This window comes from Melitaea cinxia, chromosome 26 (assembly GCF_905220565.1).
Source record: "Melitaea cinxia chromosome 26, ilMelCinx1.1, whole genome shotgun sequence".
Lineage (NCBI taxonomy): Eukaryota > Metazoa > Arthropoda > Insecta > Lepidoptera > Nymphalidae > Melitaea > Melitaea cinxia.
The window spans coordinates 9,967,241-9,982,637 of NC_059419.1; the positions used below are offsets into that span (position 1 = coordinate 9,967,241).

The 15,397-nt window shown below is 35.1% G+C and overlaps 1 protein-coding gene across 3 annotated transcripts in view; it reads right to left on the reverse strand.

Annotated features, from left to right (window-relative positions):
• LOC123666584 (potassium voltage-gated channel protein Shal) overlaps positions 1-6,896 on the reverse strand; it is a 101,535-nt gene extending 94,639 nt beyond the window's left edge. For all 3 annotated transcript variants that reach the window (XM_045600690.1, XM_045600689.1, XM_045600687.1), the window contains exon 1: positions 5,782-6,896. In XM_045600690.1, the coding sequence (XP_045456646.1) occupies positions 5,782-6,896 (1,115 nt within the window). The remainder of the gene's footprint in view (positions 1-5,781) is intronic.
• Positions 6,897-15,397: the final 8,501 nt, after the last annotated feature.

Genomic DNA, 15,397 nt, shown 5'->3' on the forward strand with positions numbered 1-15,397 from the left:
TTATTTACATTTGTATGATAGTTTACGAAGTCCGTGATGTATATTCCTCAACACTTCATCACTTCAGCCTCTCACAGTCCACAGCTGGACATAGGCCTCCAGAAGTTCGTGCCAAAAATGGCGTGAGCTCACGTGTTTTGCCCATAGTCACCACGCTGGGCAGGCGGGTTGGTGACCGCAGGGCTGGCTTTGTAGCACCGAAGCTTTGCTGCCCGTCTTCGGCCTGTGTATTTCAAACCAGCAATTAGATGGTTATCCCGCCATCGGCCGGCTTTTTAAGTTTCAATGTGGTAGTGGAACTGTGTTATCCCTTAGTCGCCTCTTACTACACCCACGGAAAGAGAGAAGGTGACTATATTCTTTAATGCCGTAGCAACACAACCTAGTCAATAGTTATAATTAAGTAACTATAAAATTAAATGTGATCAAAGTTTTTTTATAAATAACTTAACCTATTGCAAACTAACCGCATCTTCTATATCGTACTCCATACCCAAAGGTTATCCGGAAAAGAATGCTCTTTCAGCGATGAGGAATTTGGAAATTTGTACATCCATTTTTTCACGTTACCATCTTTTTTTATTTAAAAGAGTAACTGCGAAGTTTTTCTTTCAAATAGAATCAACCGATTCATTTCTGCAGAATCTAAATTCCGAACCGGTGGTAGCTTCACTTATAACCATAATAATTTAAATCGTAAAATGACGATTCGAATGTGCATTTGAAGCTTATTTGATTAAAGTTGTTTTCGATTTTGATTTTGATGTAATATAGAGTACTCATAATTACTGTTTCATTTTGAAGATTTATCTTACTGTACGAAGGCACTAAAATAGAAAAAAGTAAACTAAAGTTATCAAAATTTTCATTTTTGCAAAATAAATACCCACCCATTTCAGTGAAACATAATCTACATACCGGAACTGAGTAACGCCGGCTCGTAACTACATTTGAATAAATGTAATTTGAATTTGACACGAATGCTAATAACACCGGAAATGATTTTTATGAAATTCGACTTAGCAACAAATATTAAATTAAGTTTATTTCCATAAGCGATTCGAAATAGGTTTTTTTTTTATTTGACTAACAATGAATTGTTGATATGTATACTCGTAACTGTACAAATAAATAAAATTGTAGTGCCTGTTTGTAATATTAAAATAACCGCTTTTAAACGGACTTCAAAAAAAGAGGAGGTTACTCAGAGAAATCGAGGGGATCCGTCGAAAATCGTAGTGGCAACGGTGTTTGTTAATTTTTTTATTCTTTACTTACGTTGTATTACTTGTCAATGTAATTGAAGTCGGTTTTTTTCGTTTACAAGTAAACACAATTATTATACCCCTATGGTTTAACAAATGTTCTTAAAGTTCACTGTAAGCGGTTACTGTAGTCTACGGACGCCTGCACTATCAATCTTAACCACGCTATCAGAACAGCGTATACCCGGGATATCTGTGACGGGAATACAACGCTGGTTGAATGTGGTGTTATTTGGTTGTGATATTTTGTAAAGCTAAGAGATAAATTGCCAGTCAGGATGTTCTAGATTTTGCGCAAGACATTTCCTACTATGCCCTAACTCATTTTAAGAATAAAATTATCAACCTTCCAAAAACCACCAAACAAAGTGACCTAATATTAATAAAAAGCTAAACGCAACATTAGATAAAAAATCTTCACATTTTTCTTCATATAATCATTAATATGTGTTACGTATCGTAATTTTGAATCATTTGAATCTTTTCAAAGGGATATCAAAGTCCGATCAGGGTCCCTTTGTGACCAAACATTGAAAGACTTTTAATCTGCAACCCTGAAAAAGAAATATTAAGATTCAAGATTTCCAATCTAAAAATTGTATATTAAAATTTTTAATAATCGCTACAGAAAATACGCCATAAATTAATATCTAATATTGATTAAGATTCTATGATAATTCTATGTATTGTACGCAATATGTAAGTGGAATATAATTATGTAATTTTGTAAGAATGGGTGAAAATTTGATTCTATTAACTTAGCTGAAAATCCAAAATAACACATAGGCTAGTTTTCATCCTAACGTTCCTCTAGAAAGGGAATCCCTTCATCCGAAAGAATCTGATGGAATCCTTCGTGACCTTTCCATTCTACGTCTACTTTAGCAGTAAACCTCTGCAATAGATCTGCGCGAAGGGATAAATAATAATTGTGTTTGCAGGCAAACGAAAAAAAACCTACTTCAATTACATCGACAAGTAATACAACGTAGATAGATGACAAAATTTTCGAGGGTTTCCCTCGATTTCTCTGAGTCCCTTCATCAGATCCTGGTTTTCTTATCATTGGACCACACCTGGGATATCTTCTTCCCAACAAAAAAAGAATTAACAAAATCGATTCATAAACGACGAAGTTATCCCCGAACATACATAAAAAAGTATATGTATACGGTCGAATTGAGTAGCCTCCTCCTGTTTTGGAGTCGATTAAAAATAACAATCGGTGCAGTCTAGATTACAATCTTAACAGACTACTAAATATTTTAAAAAACAAACATTATTCGTACTTCTTAACCGCTTTTCTATGTCCTGTCCAATACCCAAAGGTTGTCTGGAAGAAATAAAGACGAAATAAGATCGCCTTCGTACATTACTAAAATTATTTAAATCGGGATATTTAGGATATATTTATTGATATTTTGGGATATATTTATTGTTTTTTATTTTTATTTTGCGGAGCTCCATATTTCGACATTGTGTACGAATGTCTTGTTCACAAGACTGAAGTTTACGGTTACATGTTGACGTCATTAGAAGTGTCCATACCGGACTACTTTCTTTCTCGTACGCCTTTGTACATCTTCCTCTAATTGTGCTATTTTTGTTTGTGTCTTTTAATGGTGTACAATGAAGACTACTATTATGTTAATATTATATTTTCAGCCTGCCCAGCATAGTGACTATGGGCAAAACACATGAGTTCACGCTATTTTTGGCATGGACTTGTGGAGGCCTATGTCCAGTAGTGGATTGCGAAAGGCAGATGTGATGATTATATTTTCAGTATCATTGACAAATCAATGCAGGAAAAATCCCGTTTTATATAAATCAAAGTATTCAACGCTATTTTTTGATATTTTTCTCCGTTATCGCGTAGTACAATACCCTTAGTTTTTCTTCCCTAAATGATACAGATTTGTTATTTCAAATTCCCTGTACTGCTCTTAAAAACTTGCACTTTTCAGGAAATGTTTGTGGAAGTTTGGCATGGAAGTTTTCATTACTGAAACGACTGAGGAGAGCCGAGTTATTGATTAATGAGTAGACAGTGGAGTAATTAATGTGCTCGAGCTGTATAAACAAGGCTCGAGTTTAAATTTTCGTTACAAATATTAAAAGTTATAAAATAAAGATTTTAGGTTCCAATCCATTTGCGATAATTGTGTTCTTGAATTCCATTTGTTTTTTAATTTCAAATAATTTACGTATGAATTATTTGAAATTATTAATTATTTAGTATTCATTAAACAAACATTACACGTATAAGTTGTTGAAATAGACATAGAAATGGTGCACTTATTCCAACAAGAGATTTTTTTCTGTTAATAATTGTATTGACGTTTACTCTATTACTACTACTAACTGTGGAGTTTCTTCCCGATTCTTCTCTACAGAATCTACATTCCGAATTGGTGGTAGATACACTTTTCAAAATAACAATCACTTTAAAATTTTAATTTGCAAAATGACGATTCGAAAGTACTTTTGAAGCCTATTTGGTTAAAGTTGTTTTTGATTTTCATTTTACAAGTCATTACCTCCTTTTACTTTTTTCATTAAACATAGCTTAAAGCCATATAACGAAGAATTGATTTAAATTTTAATGACTTCTAAATCTAATAATGTCATAATCTATAATTCAGAAACGTTCAGGTATTTTTTCCTATGTTCATATTAATTGTAAAAATTGCATTAATATTATTATGCGCTAAAAAAACTGCATATGCTTCCATTGCAGCGCTACGCTTTTTCTCTGTTGTACTAGAACATATTCACCGATTGTAGCTTGAAAGAGCAAAATTAAAATTTTGGCTTTATATCCCAAAATCATTATAAAGTGTAAATACATAATTTTATAAAATTGGTAGGGATAATGACGTGATTAGTAGAGATAATGACGTGGTGACTATGGGCAAAACATATGAGTTCACGTTATTTTTGGCGTAAACTTGTGGAGGCCTATGACCAGCAGTGGACTGTATATAGGCTGTAATGATGATGATGATGATGATGAGTAGGGATAATTACATAATAAGTAACTTTCTGTACTATAACTCATCCCAATCGTTATATGTTGCACATCACTAAAGGGGCGGTACCAGTCCATGAAGTACAATATTAATTGTATGAAATTTTAAATTAAACGAAACTTCATGGGCGTGAGCTGTCAAAAAACTATTAATAAAATTCACAAACTATAATTATCTATGTGTATATTATAAAGATGAAAAATTTGTTTGCGTGTTTGTTTAGACGCGTTGATCACAGAAACTATTGGTTTGAATTGAGATTGTCTTTTTTTTGGAAAGTCCATTTACCGAGGAAGACTGTAAGCTAATTTTTCCGTGTGAAATCACAGGCACAGCTATTTGATATGAAGATACGATTCAAATTATTATTATACATAGAAATTGCTTTTTGTATGTTACAATGGTGGCAAATATGCGTACGATCAGTCTGATAGTAAGCGATAACCATAGACTATGGACTGCAACACCAAGATTCTTGACGAAGTTGCTGGCATTTTAATATGTACATATCGAACTTTTCTCGAAGAATACTACTCACAAACGCGTAGAGATACGGCGTGCTCCGCTGGCACTCTGCCTAAAAATATTAGTTTCCATCGCAAAATATTTTTTGTTTGTAAATAAATTTTATGTTTTATGTACCTACTTTGTTTAGCATTAAAATAGCTATGTCTTAATTGATAGGAGATAAAAACAGAACTATTAAAAAGCTACTAAATTTAACCTTTTTTATGTAAAAATTCTTTACGCACGCTTGACTTAGGCAGTAAGCTGGAGAATGCGTGACGAGAGCATTACGAAAAGTGTGATCGGGCGAGACGAACGGAAGTTAAGAAGAAGATATATACTAGTGAAATAGAAAGAGAAAGTATGGCAAATAGCCGTTATTAGCTTATAACTCTTTGTAGACAAATATAAATTAAATATATATCTCTTTCATGAAACTGTATAGAACATCAATAGAAAATACTTTCTAAATACTACACCTGTCTGGTCTATATATCAAATAATGTCTGTATCAAATGACACTTTTGCGATTATTTTATAAGATTAAAACGAAAAAATCTAATTTTAGAATTCTTCAAAATTATATAAATGTATTTCAATGTATTTATAAATACGTAATACGTATATGTAATTATAAATACGAGCAAGCTATTACACTTAATTAAAATATTCCGATTACTTTTCAAATTTTAATTATAATCTTTATAACAGAGCACACGTTACAACGTAGAGGGAAAATGCGTTAATGTTCTTTTACGATCTCACATTCGTTACACAAATGGAAACGCAATTAAAAGGGCACGTTTAACATCAATATTTCATGCGTTAAGCCCTTTATGGAGGGAAATCTCAGACGCCATGACAGTTATTTACGATGCTGAATTTTTAATGTCGGCGACAGGTGTCAGCTCTGAGCCACGCAATTGATTAAAGATTTTATTAAACTATAACACTAAGTATATGGAAATTGAACTTACCCGAGCGTGGTCATGGTCACAATGGTGTACCAGAAGGCGGCAGGAATGGAAGTGAAGTTCGTGTCTTGCTCATTCTTCTCAGCGTAGAACATGACAGTCGCGAAGATAATGATGGCCATAGCGAGCGAGAATACTAAGAAACCGAGCTCGCTGGCACAGGACTTGAGCGTGTAGCCGAGTATCCGGAGCCCCTGCGAGTGCCGCGAGAACTTGAAGATTCGGAATACGCGAAACACTCTCAAGGTCACGAACGCGCCCGACACATCGTCGTTGTCCGTGATCCCCAGGCCGATGTAGTACGGCAGGATCGCGACCACGTCGATGATAGACATTACCGATCTCACGAATTTGCAGCGATCCGGTGCCGCAAACAATCGGAGCAAATACTCAGCCGTGAATATCATCACACAGGCTGTGTCCAAGCAAAAGAATACTATCTTGTACCTCTCTCCACAGGGTAAGGTGCCCGCTCGGCCGGGCCTGTGCCCGCACGGAACGGTCTCTACAACATTGGCCATCACCGAGACGGCGATGAAAAATCCAGTCACATAGTAAAATACTAGAGCGGCAGTCGACGTGTGAGGGTTCTCGAACGCCCTCCACATCTTCTGCCTCAAGTCCGTCAGCTGCGGGAGACTCTGGTCTCCCGCCTCGCTGAGCTTATCGTCCATCAACCGTTCCGCGTTTTCACGTTTCCTATCCCTGTAGTCCTCGTAACAACAATCGCCGATAACGTCCGGCAGGATGCCGAAGAACGCGAGCTCCTCATCATAACCGGTTAAACACTCATGTTTTGGGTAATGAAGCTTTCCCGTTCTGTAGTAATTGAGTATATGTCTGAATATATCTGGATCTCTGTCAAAGAAGTACTCTCGGCTGTCCTCGTCGTAGAAGAATTCCCTCTCGGAGGAGCCCAGAAGGGAGTCTGGGTACTTCTCGAGCGTGTTCCTCCATGTTTCGAAGCGTCGTCCTGATACGTTGATGAGGAGCTTTTCGTCCTCGGCGCGCCTGCGGTCCTTGGGTACGGGAGGGGGAGGAAGCGGGTGCGTCGCGATAGGAACCCAGCCGATGGCGGCAGCGCGCGCGAACGGCAGCCATGCGGCGACGGACGCCATCGCGTGCTGTCGGCGCCACCGTCGCCGCTCTACTAAGAGCAGTAAGGGGCCGTACCCCCCACCCCTGCATCGCGCTATTTCGGGCAACCCGCCCAGATGACTCTGTGTGACCAGTACACGAACTAAAATAACCCCTAAGTAGTAAAGAGTACAGATGTTTAAGTTTTATCGCGATCTGTTGTGGATTTATGATGAGCGTTAAAACCGAAGAATATTTATGTATGTGATATTTCTTTGAAAATTTTACTATTATACGTCAACAATAGCGTTTTTACGTCGGAATTCATTTGTTAAACGAATAAACTTAATTTTATGAAGGTTTTTAATATCGTCGAAAAAAAATTGATGTGTTCAAACTGTTTTAGGATTATTGTTGGAGCTGAGATATTGAGTTTATCAAAAATTTAATTTCCCTGAAAGTGTGCGGAGAGTCAACCCCTCAGCAACCCTATCCCGGGTGGAAACGAAGCACGCGTGCGCGAACCGTGACGTCACTGTCTAATAAATTGATTTTCAGCTATCCATCTCTTTCCCACCCACCTTGTTCCCTGTAACTCTATCCATCTCGCACGCGGTAAAGCGTTGGTGACCTTTTGTTCATTTTTCACAGTTCCCAAGATTTTTTTTAATGGGCCTTTGTCTTTGGAAGTGAAAAGACCCTAAGCCTGAGGGCTTCGTATTTCATAAACGAGTTTCTCTTTTCTGGGAACGTTTAAATCGTCGAAAATAGGTTGTCTAGGAAACAGGTTAACGACATCAAGCTAGGTGTACGTACATAGTCTCGCTTTTAGCCTAGGTTTAGGAACTCAACTATGCGAGTAATCTAGGGCTTCTATTATTGTTTCATTCATGCAATGACTATTGACAGTATTTTTATGTATGTATACATTTTTATATAACTAAATAAAACCGGAAATTAAAAGAAGGCCATATGACGCGTTTATTGCTACATTTCTTTCTTGTTCAAGGTTAAATGATCCATCTGCTACTTATACTTATGTAAATGCATATATAGGTCATGGAAATATACAAACATAATTATTTATTTTTATTAAATATACCTTTGTTATTACTAATAATTAAATAATAATTGATGAAATAAATTGGTCGTATTATTTATTTTATTAATTTATTAAAATTTTACTGCACCCATAAAAAAACACAATTTAGAACCATTCCAGATTTCCAAGTATGCACAGGTATCGCTTATAGCGATCTCTTCCAGGCCATCTTCATTGATAGTAATTTAGATAGAAATACAACAAACAGTGCGCAAATAAATAATTATTAATATACAATAATGAAACAACTTTTTTGGCTTTTATCGCAGTTTATTAAGTTTTTTAGATGCCCGACGTTTCGGATCGCTTCAGCCTGTAATATCCCACTACTGAGCATAGGCCTCTTTCCCCATGGAGGAGAAGGATCAGAGCTTAATCCACCACGCTGCTCCAATGCGGGTTGGCGGATGTATTCCCTACTATGAGTAACGATCGCTATCAGGTGTACATGATAACAACCAGGACCGACGGCTTAACGTGCTCTCCGAGGCACGGTGGGGACACCCACAAGGACTACACAAACACCCAGACCACGGCAAATACCCAGACCACGGCAAACACCTGTATGGCCAATACAAATGTTTGTTATGTGCGGCGATCGACGTTTCGGATACTTCACAGCAACTATGGTCACGGGAGGACTATCCTATACGAGTATATAATGAGTGAAATTACTGTAATAACATACCTAAAATTATTATTAATGAGTGATTTATTATTATTACTATAGAGTGATACATACATAAATAATTACATTATGTTACACTTACTATACTTTATAGTAGGTATACAAGCATTAAGTTGCGTATAATAAATCCATACAAATAAATAAAATTGGAATGTCTGTTTGTAGTGTTAAAATAACAGCTTTTTACGCAAACGCATATGGATGTATACACGGTAAATATACCAAAATAACATTTTTTTTACAATTTTTGTCTGTCTGTCTGTCTTAGCCGATTTTGATGAAACTTTCACTGGCAGATAGCTGATGTAGTAAGGAGTAAGTTAGGCTACTTTTATTTTAGAAATTTATTTATTTTATAACTCTGCGAACTGAACGCGTACGAACGCGTACAAAATCGCGGGCACAGCTAGTTTGTATATATAGTTAGCCCACGTGAGTTTATTTTCGTATTTTTTTTAAGACGATGCTTTTAAAATAATCGTAACACCTCTTTTAATATTCATTTAAAAGAGATTATATCTCAGTTCCGTTTTAATTTCATTCCGTATTAAAATTAATGATTTCAAAATCTTTTGTTAATTAAGAACAGGGTAAAATTTGAATTTTTTATTGTTTACGCTATAAACATTTTCTCTATAAATAGAAGATGTCAATATTAGTGATAAGACCGCCTTTCCACTTTAATTAAGTTAGACTAATGTTAATTTCCTTATTATATTTTCCTTACAAATAATTTTAAATGTGCAGTAAAATATTAAATAATAATAATAAACACTTCACACTCAACGGCCCCCAGTAGGATTTTCTCCTGTGTCGGGGGTCCAGAAACGCATACAATATACAAGCACAAACGAATAGACCACGACAAACATCTATATGGCAAATACAAATATCTGTCGTAAGCGGGGATCGAACCCGCGACCGCCAGCGCTACAGCCAGTGCTGTGACCACTGCGCCAACACGTTGTCTAATAAAAATTACGGAACAGTTTAAGCCCATTTTTGCCATGATTGATGATGATGACCGACATCAAAAAAAGGAGAAGATCCTCAAGAAGAGAAAACTCAACTGGATTATCAACCGCCTTAAAAAAAGGAAGTTCTCATTTCGTCTGAATATTTCTAATGTGTTAATTCGAAAATTTTCTTTTCTTTCTTTTTTATACCTTTTATTTAACTTGCAATGTATTTATGTAAGTATACAAGTATGAATATATGTATCTATGAGTGTTAGGGTGAAATATTGCAACTCAATTTTGAAGCATTTGTCTTTAACTGATTGAACTGAGTTGAGTGAGAGATTGAGTTGAGTAAGGAGCGTTTATTTATTTATTTATTGAACTGAAATTTTGTACACGACTCAATCCAAACTCAAAATGGTTGAGTATTTTTTTTAATGTACTCCTACAGTATGGGTATCAAATAAAAGTGATTTCTGAGAGTGACTAAAAAAAAACTGACGTTACCCTGATTATCGGACCCTATATAGCGGACTTGGAAAGACAACGTTTTTTATGCTTTCCTATAATATGGTAACAAAAGGGCATTTATAATAATGACTCGAAAAAAACCTATCCAGCGATAAATAAAAAGCGAAAAATAAAATAAAATAAAAAACGTAAAAACAACCAGCGCCAAAAAGCATAAAATAAAATTTTTCGTTAAAACTCATACTATCAATATATGAAATCCTTATACAATTTATAATATATTATACTAACTGACGAGGTGAACTTCGTATCGCGTTATTTTTTACCTAAATATAATAATTACATATATCAAAATAAAATATAGCCTATCTTTCAAGTTGAATCTAACTGCACACGATGTGCAAATTTGATTAAAATCGGCTTAGTTGTTTAGGAGTCCATCGCGGACAAACAACGTAACGCGTGATTTATATATATTTCAATAAGTTTTGTAAATAAGTTTTGACCACTAATGTATTTTACCACATTCTCTTCTATACATTTATGTCTATGTCTCTTTGTCGTGACGCAATTTTGTTTCATTGAGTTTCAAATCACAACGATTCAAAGTTTCATTTCAAAAAGGGCTTATCTCAAAAAGTGTAATTGTAAAATATAGAACCTTCAATTACTTACATGCCTATTTTACTCTAGTGCGACCGAAGTCGGTAGCGATCATTTAGTTACTAATTTATTCCATCATTCTACTACTAAATTATCAAAGTGTAAAATAAACCAGACCACTAGAGCTAGAGATAGTGTGGAACTAAATTTAGTGTGCATAGGTGTACGTCTGTGTGTACATTCGATGTCCATCGATAACGCTTGACATTTATAGCGCAGTCTAAATAACTCTCGTATACAGTCTTCTGGCGGTGACAGTCGTGTCAAGTGATGAGGGCAGCAGGGGACCCAAACAGCTATAAAATCACTCCGGATATACAGATGACGCATTTTATATTACAAAATATAAAAAAATATAAATACGTTTTTTCTCTTGTTAATTTTCTAAATAAATATCTATTTCTGTAATTTCATAATATCGTTTCTTTTACTTTCAACTGTATTGGTATAAAAAAACTTATTCGTTATTTTTTTTTTTTTTTGATATTTTTAACAGATCATTAACTAAGGCGATAGTTTTTTTTTTAATTATTTATGCACTTTTTTCTTTAATTAATAACTTTTTTTTATTCTTTATTTATAAAGCCATTATCCTATATAAGGTTAAGTCGGATTATTGTTTCATAATTACAAATTATGCGTTCAGACAGAGATCAGTTGTTTCCTTAATAACTTTAAGCCGCAGCTTAACAACTTATTTAATACTTTCCGTATATCCTGTCTACATTTATTATATCTATACTAATGTTTTTCCAAAAAAAATAAGACGGACTTCGACCGTCTAAATAGGCGCAAAAATGCCTAAAGGCTTACTAGTCTGAGAAAAAGGTTAATACCATAACAAATGGTAAATAAACGATTAAAATAAGGCCAGCCATCGTTAAATAGATGGCGCTACAAAACGTAACGTAACTCATTCGTTCAATAGCTTTTACTACTCATATTTTTTTCATACCTTATACGAAAATTTATTCTTAAAGAGTATAAACTCCAATAAAGTCCAAATAAATCTTTCACCAGTAAAGTGCTACGAGCGAACAAGTCTCTCTCTACCAGCGTTTGTGTTTCCAGAAAATTATAACCTGGGGATCTTTAAGTCGCGAGTGAATAGGTTACTTATAGGTAAGCGTGCTCCATCTTAGACAGCGTTTTCACTTATCATCAGATAAAATAGTGGTCAAACGCAAGCCTATCATTGTATAAAAAAAAGTCATTGTATAGTTGCGCCCGCAAGTCGAATTTAAAAGCTATTTTTACATAATGTGATATATATAATAGGTAGACTAACATATAATTGATTAACTGTAAAATTACAAAACCAGACTTAATAATTAGCTAGTTAGCTTTCCCTTGCTAAAGGTAAAAGAACTACTTTATTATTACGCAATTTGATTTATAATTTATTTAAATTACTTAATTAATTAGTTGCTGCGCTACGGCATTACAGAATATAGCCACCCCCTCTCTTCCCGAGGTCGTAAAAGGCGACTAAGAGATAACACAGTTCCACTACCACCTCGGAACTTATAAAGCCGACCAATGGCGGGATAACCATCCAACTACTGGCTTTAAAATACACAGGCCGAAGACGGGTAGCAGCGTCTTAGGTGCGACAAAACCAGTCCTGCGGTCACCAACCCGCCTGCCCAGCGTGGTGACTATGAGCAACACGCATGAGTTCACTTCATTTTTGGCGCGAAGTTGTGGAGGCCTATGTCCAGCAGTGGACTGCAATAGGCTGAAATGATGATGATGAATAAATTTTCAAAGCATTTTATATAAATTTTCATTTTTTTGAAGCATCGCAAGCGCGTTGCCGACCCAATCACCAATCCCCCAGGAGCTCTGGTCAAATTACTCACCAACAGGAACACAATACTGCTTGAAAACAGTATTATTTAGCTGTGGTCTTCTGTAAGGTCGAGGTACTACCCCAGTCGGGCTGCTCCATATTTTGAGCAGGAAATTCCTGTTGTGCCCTACCTCAGTTAAAGAAGAAAATGTAATTAAACTCAATAAAATATAGCCTGTGACGTCACGCTGCCACCGCGTGCCGACTATTCCAATAGTCACCTCTATCCATATCAACACTGCAGCGCCGTAGTTTAGATACTTTACGGTTTCCTCGTTACATTGTAATTCCAGTCGAACAAAACAGTAACGTTCGGTAATAAAAGATTTAATGCGACGCGTTTTAATGTAAACGTAACCTTCACGTTTACGAAAATAAGATAAATACCGGTTTTTTAGAAAATAAAACCTTCGGATTAGAGTTTGTTTTGAAGTCGGAGATCTCTGGACTGAAATTTTTTATTATTTTCGTGTACGTAGTTTTAGGTAATGTCAATAATGATTGTTTTGTTTTTGCTAGAATTTGATTTATGTTTTAATACAAAATTATGTTGTAATTTTTTTTATTGTACTTAACAAAAGTTAACCGTCGTCTATTTCTGGGGTATACAATTTAATGCTTGTGTTTTAGGCAGAAACTGATATCTATACAAATAAATGAAATTGGAGTGTCTGTTTGTAATGTTCAAATAACCTATATGCATATTTTTTTACAATTTTTGTCTGTTTGTCTGTTTGTTCCGGCTAATCTCTGAAACGGCTGGACCGATTTTGACGGGACTTTCACTGGCAAATAGCTGATGTAAGAAGGCGTAACTTAGGCTACTGTAATTTTAGAAAATTTATTTTATAACTCTCCGAACTGAAAATAACTTTTTTGTTAAATTTCTCGCGGACGAAGTGCGGGCACAGCTAGTATAATATAAATATCATCATCATCATCATCATCACTTCAGCCTGTACAGTCCACTGCTGGACACAGGCCTCCACAAGTTCGTGCCAAAAATGGAGTGAACTCATGTTTTTTTCCCATAGTCACCACGCTGGCAGGCGGGTTGGTATAAAATTGTAAAATAAATAATTGTAAAATAAAATCATTTTTTTTTTAAATAGGCTTCAAAAGTACTTTTAAATTTTCAGTTTACTAATTAAAATTATATTCATTTTAATTAATTAAATATAGTTAAAGTTAAACAAACCACCGACAATTTGGAATGTAGATTCTGCTAGAAATAAATAGTAAAACTCGGCAGTTGCTCTCTTAAGAATATAGTATGACTGTATTATAATATTGTATTATAATGCAAGTATATAATATTATATGTCTATTATTGTGATAGTACAAATAAATAAACTTGCGTTACTCTGAAATTAAAGAAACGATGTATTTTATGTGATGTAATTTATTCAAGGCTCATCAACGCAAGGTACACAGTAATAGTGGTAGCGGTATCTAGCGTACATACATTTTGTTACAATGTTCGTGTACCCGCAATTACACGGAACTACAAGGACTACAGGGGCACGGCATTTACAAATAACTAAATAAATCTTACAACTATCCTACTTTAATGACAGCCAGCCAGGCGTGATATAATTTAACTAAAAAGATTCTATCGGATTTTCTTTATATGTATTACATGAAATAATGCGCTAAGGTTAAGATGTTTGCCTCCTTTTTTAGAATAATTATATTTGCTCGCAAATGAAAAAAACCGACTTCAATTACATCGACAAGTAATACAACGTAAGTTGACGATAAAATAGTCAATTTAATACACGTTATCAAATATTACTCAAAAAGTAGTTATCAGATCTCAATAAAATTTATATGTGACCACATGACAAACATCAGCTTTCGATTAAATTAAAAATTATTAAAATCGGTACATAAAAAGTTATTTCGGATTTCCAAGAGTTTCCCTCGATTTCTCTGGGATCCCATCATCAGATCCTAATTTCCTTATCATGGTACTAAACAAGGAATATCTTCTTTCCAACAAAAAAATAATTTTCAAAATCGGTACACCCAATAAAAAGTTATTGCGGATTTTCAAGAGTTTCCCTCGATTTCTCTAGGATACTATCATCAGATCCTGGTTTCCCTATCATGGTACTAAACTAGGGATATCTACTATCCAACAAAAAAAGAATTATCAAAATCGGTATATCCTGTAGAAAGTTATGCGGTATAATACAACGTAGGTCGACGAAAAAAGCGTCAAGTAAAAACGCATTATTAGATATAACTCAAAAATAGTTTAATAGTTGACACACACCACCTTTCGGTCAAAAGAAAATTTGTCGAAATCGGTCCACACGGTCAAAAGTTCTGATGTAACATACATTATAAAAAAAATACAGTCGAATTGAGAACCTCCTCCTTTTTTTGGAAGTCGGTTAAAAAATGTATTATTGCTTTTGTTTTTCTAAATTAATAGATTAATTTAGAAAGCCCTGGTGTCAACTGACCACACTCACCAGAGGTATATAAAACTGCTTGAAGGCTGCAATATATGATTGTGATTTTTAAAAGTTGAAGTACTCCACCAGAATCCTGCTCCAAATTTTGACCAAGATATTATCTGCTGTTCCCTACCTCAATTGGTATTGATAATTTTTGTTTTGGTTGTGGATTATACTTGTTTATTCCAAATAAATTTTAACGAAGGCTTTAACTACTGCCTTACTTTAACAGCTGCGGTCACCAACCTACCTGCCCAGCGTGGTGACTTGTCGTGGGGCAACACACATGAGATCACGCATTTTTGGCGCGAACTTGTGGATGCCTCTGTCCAGCAGTGGACT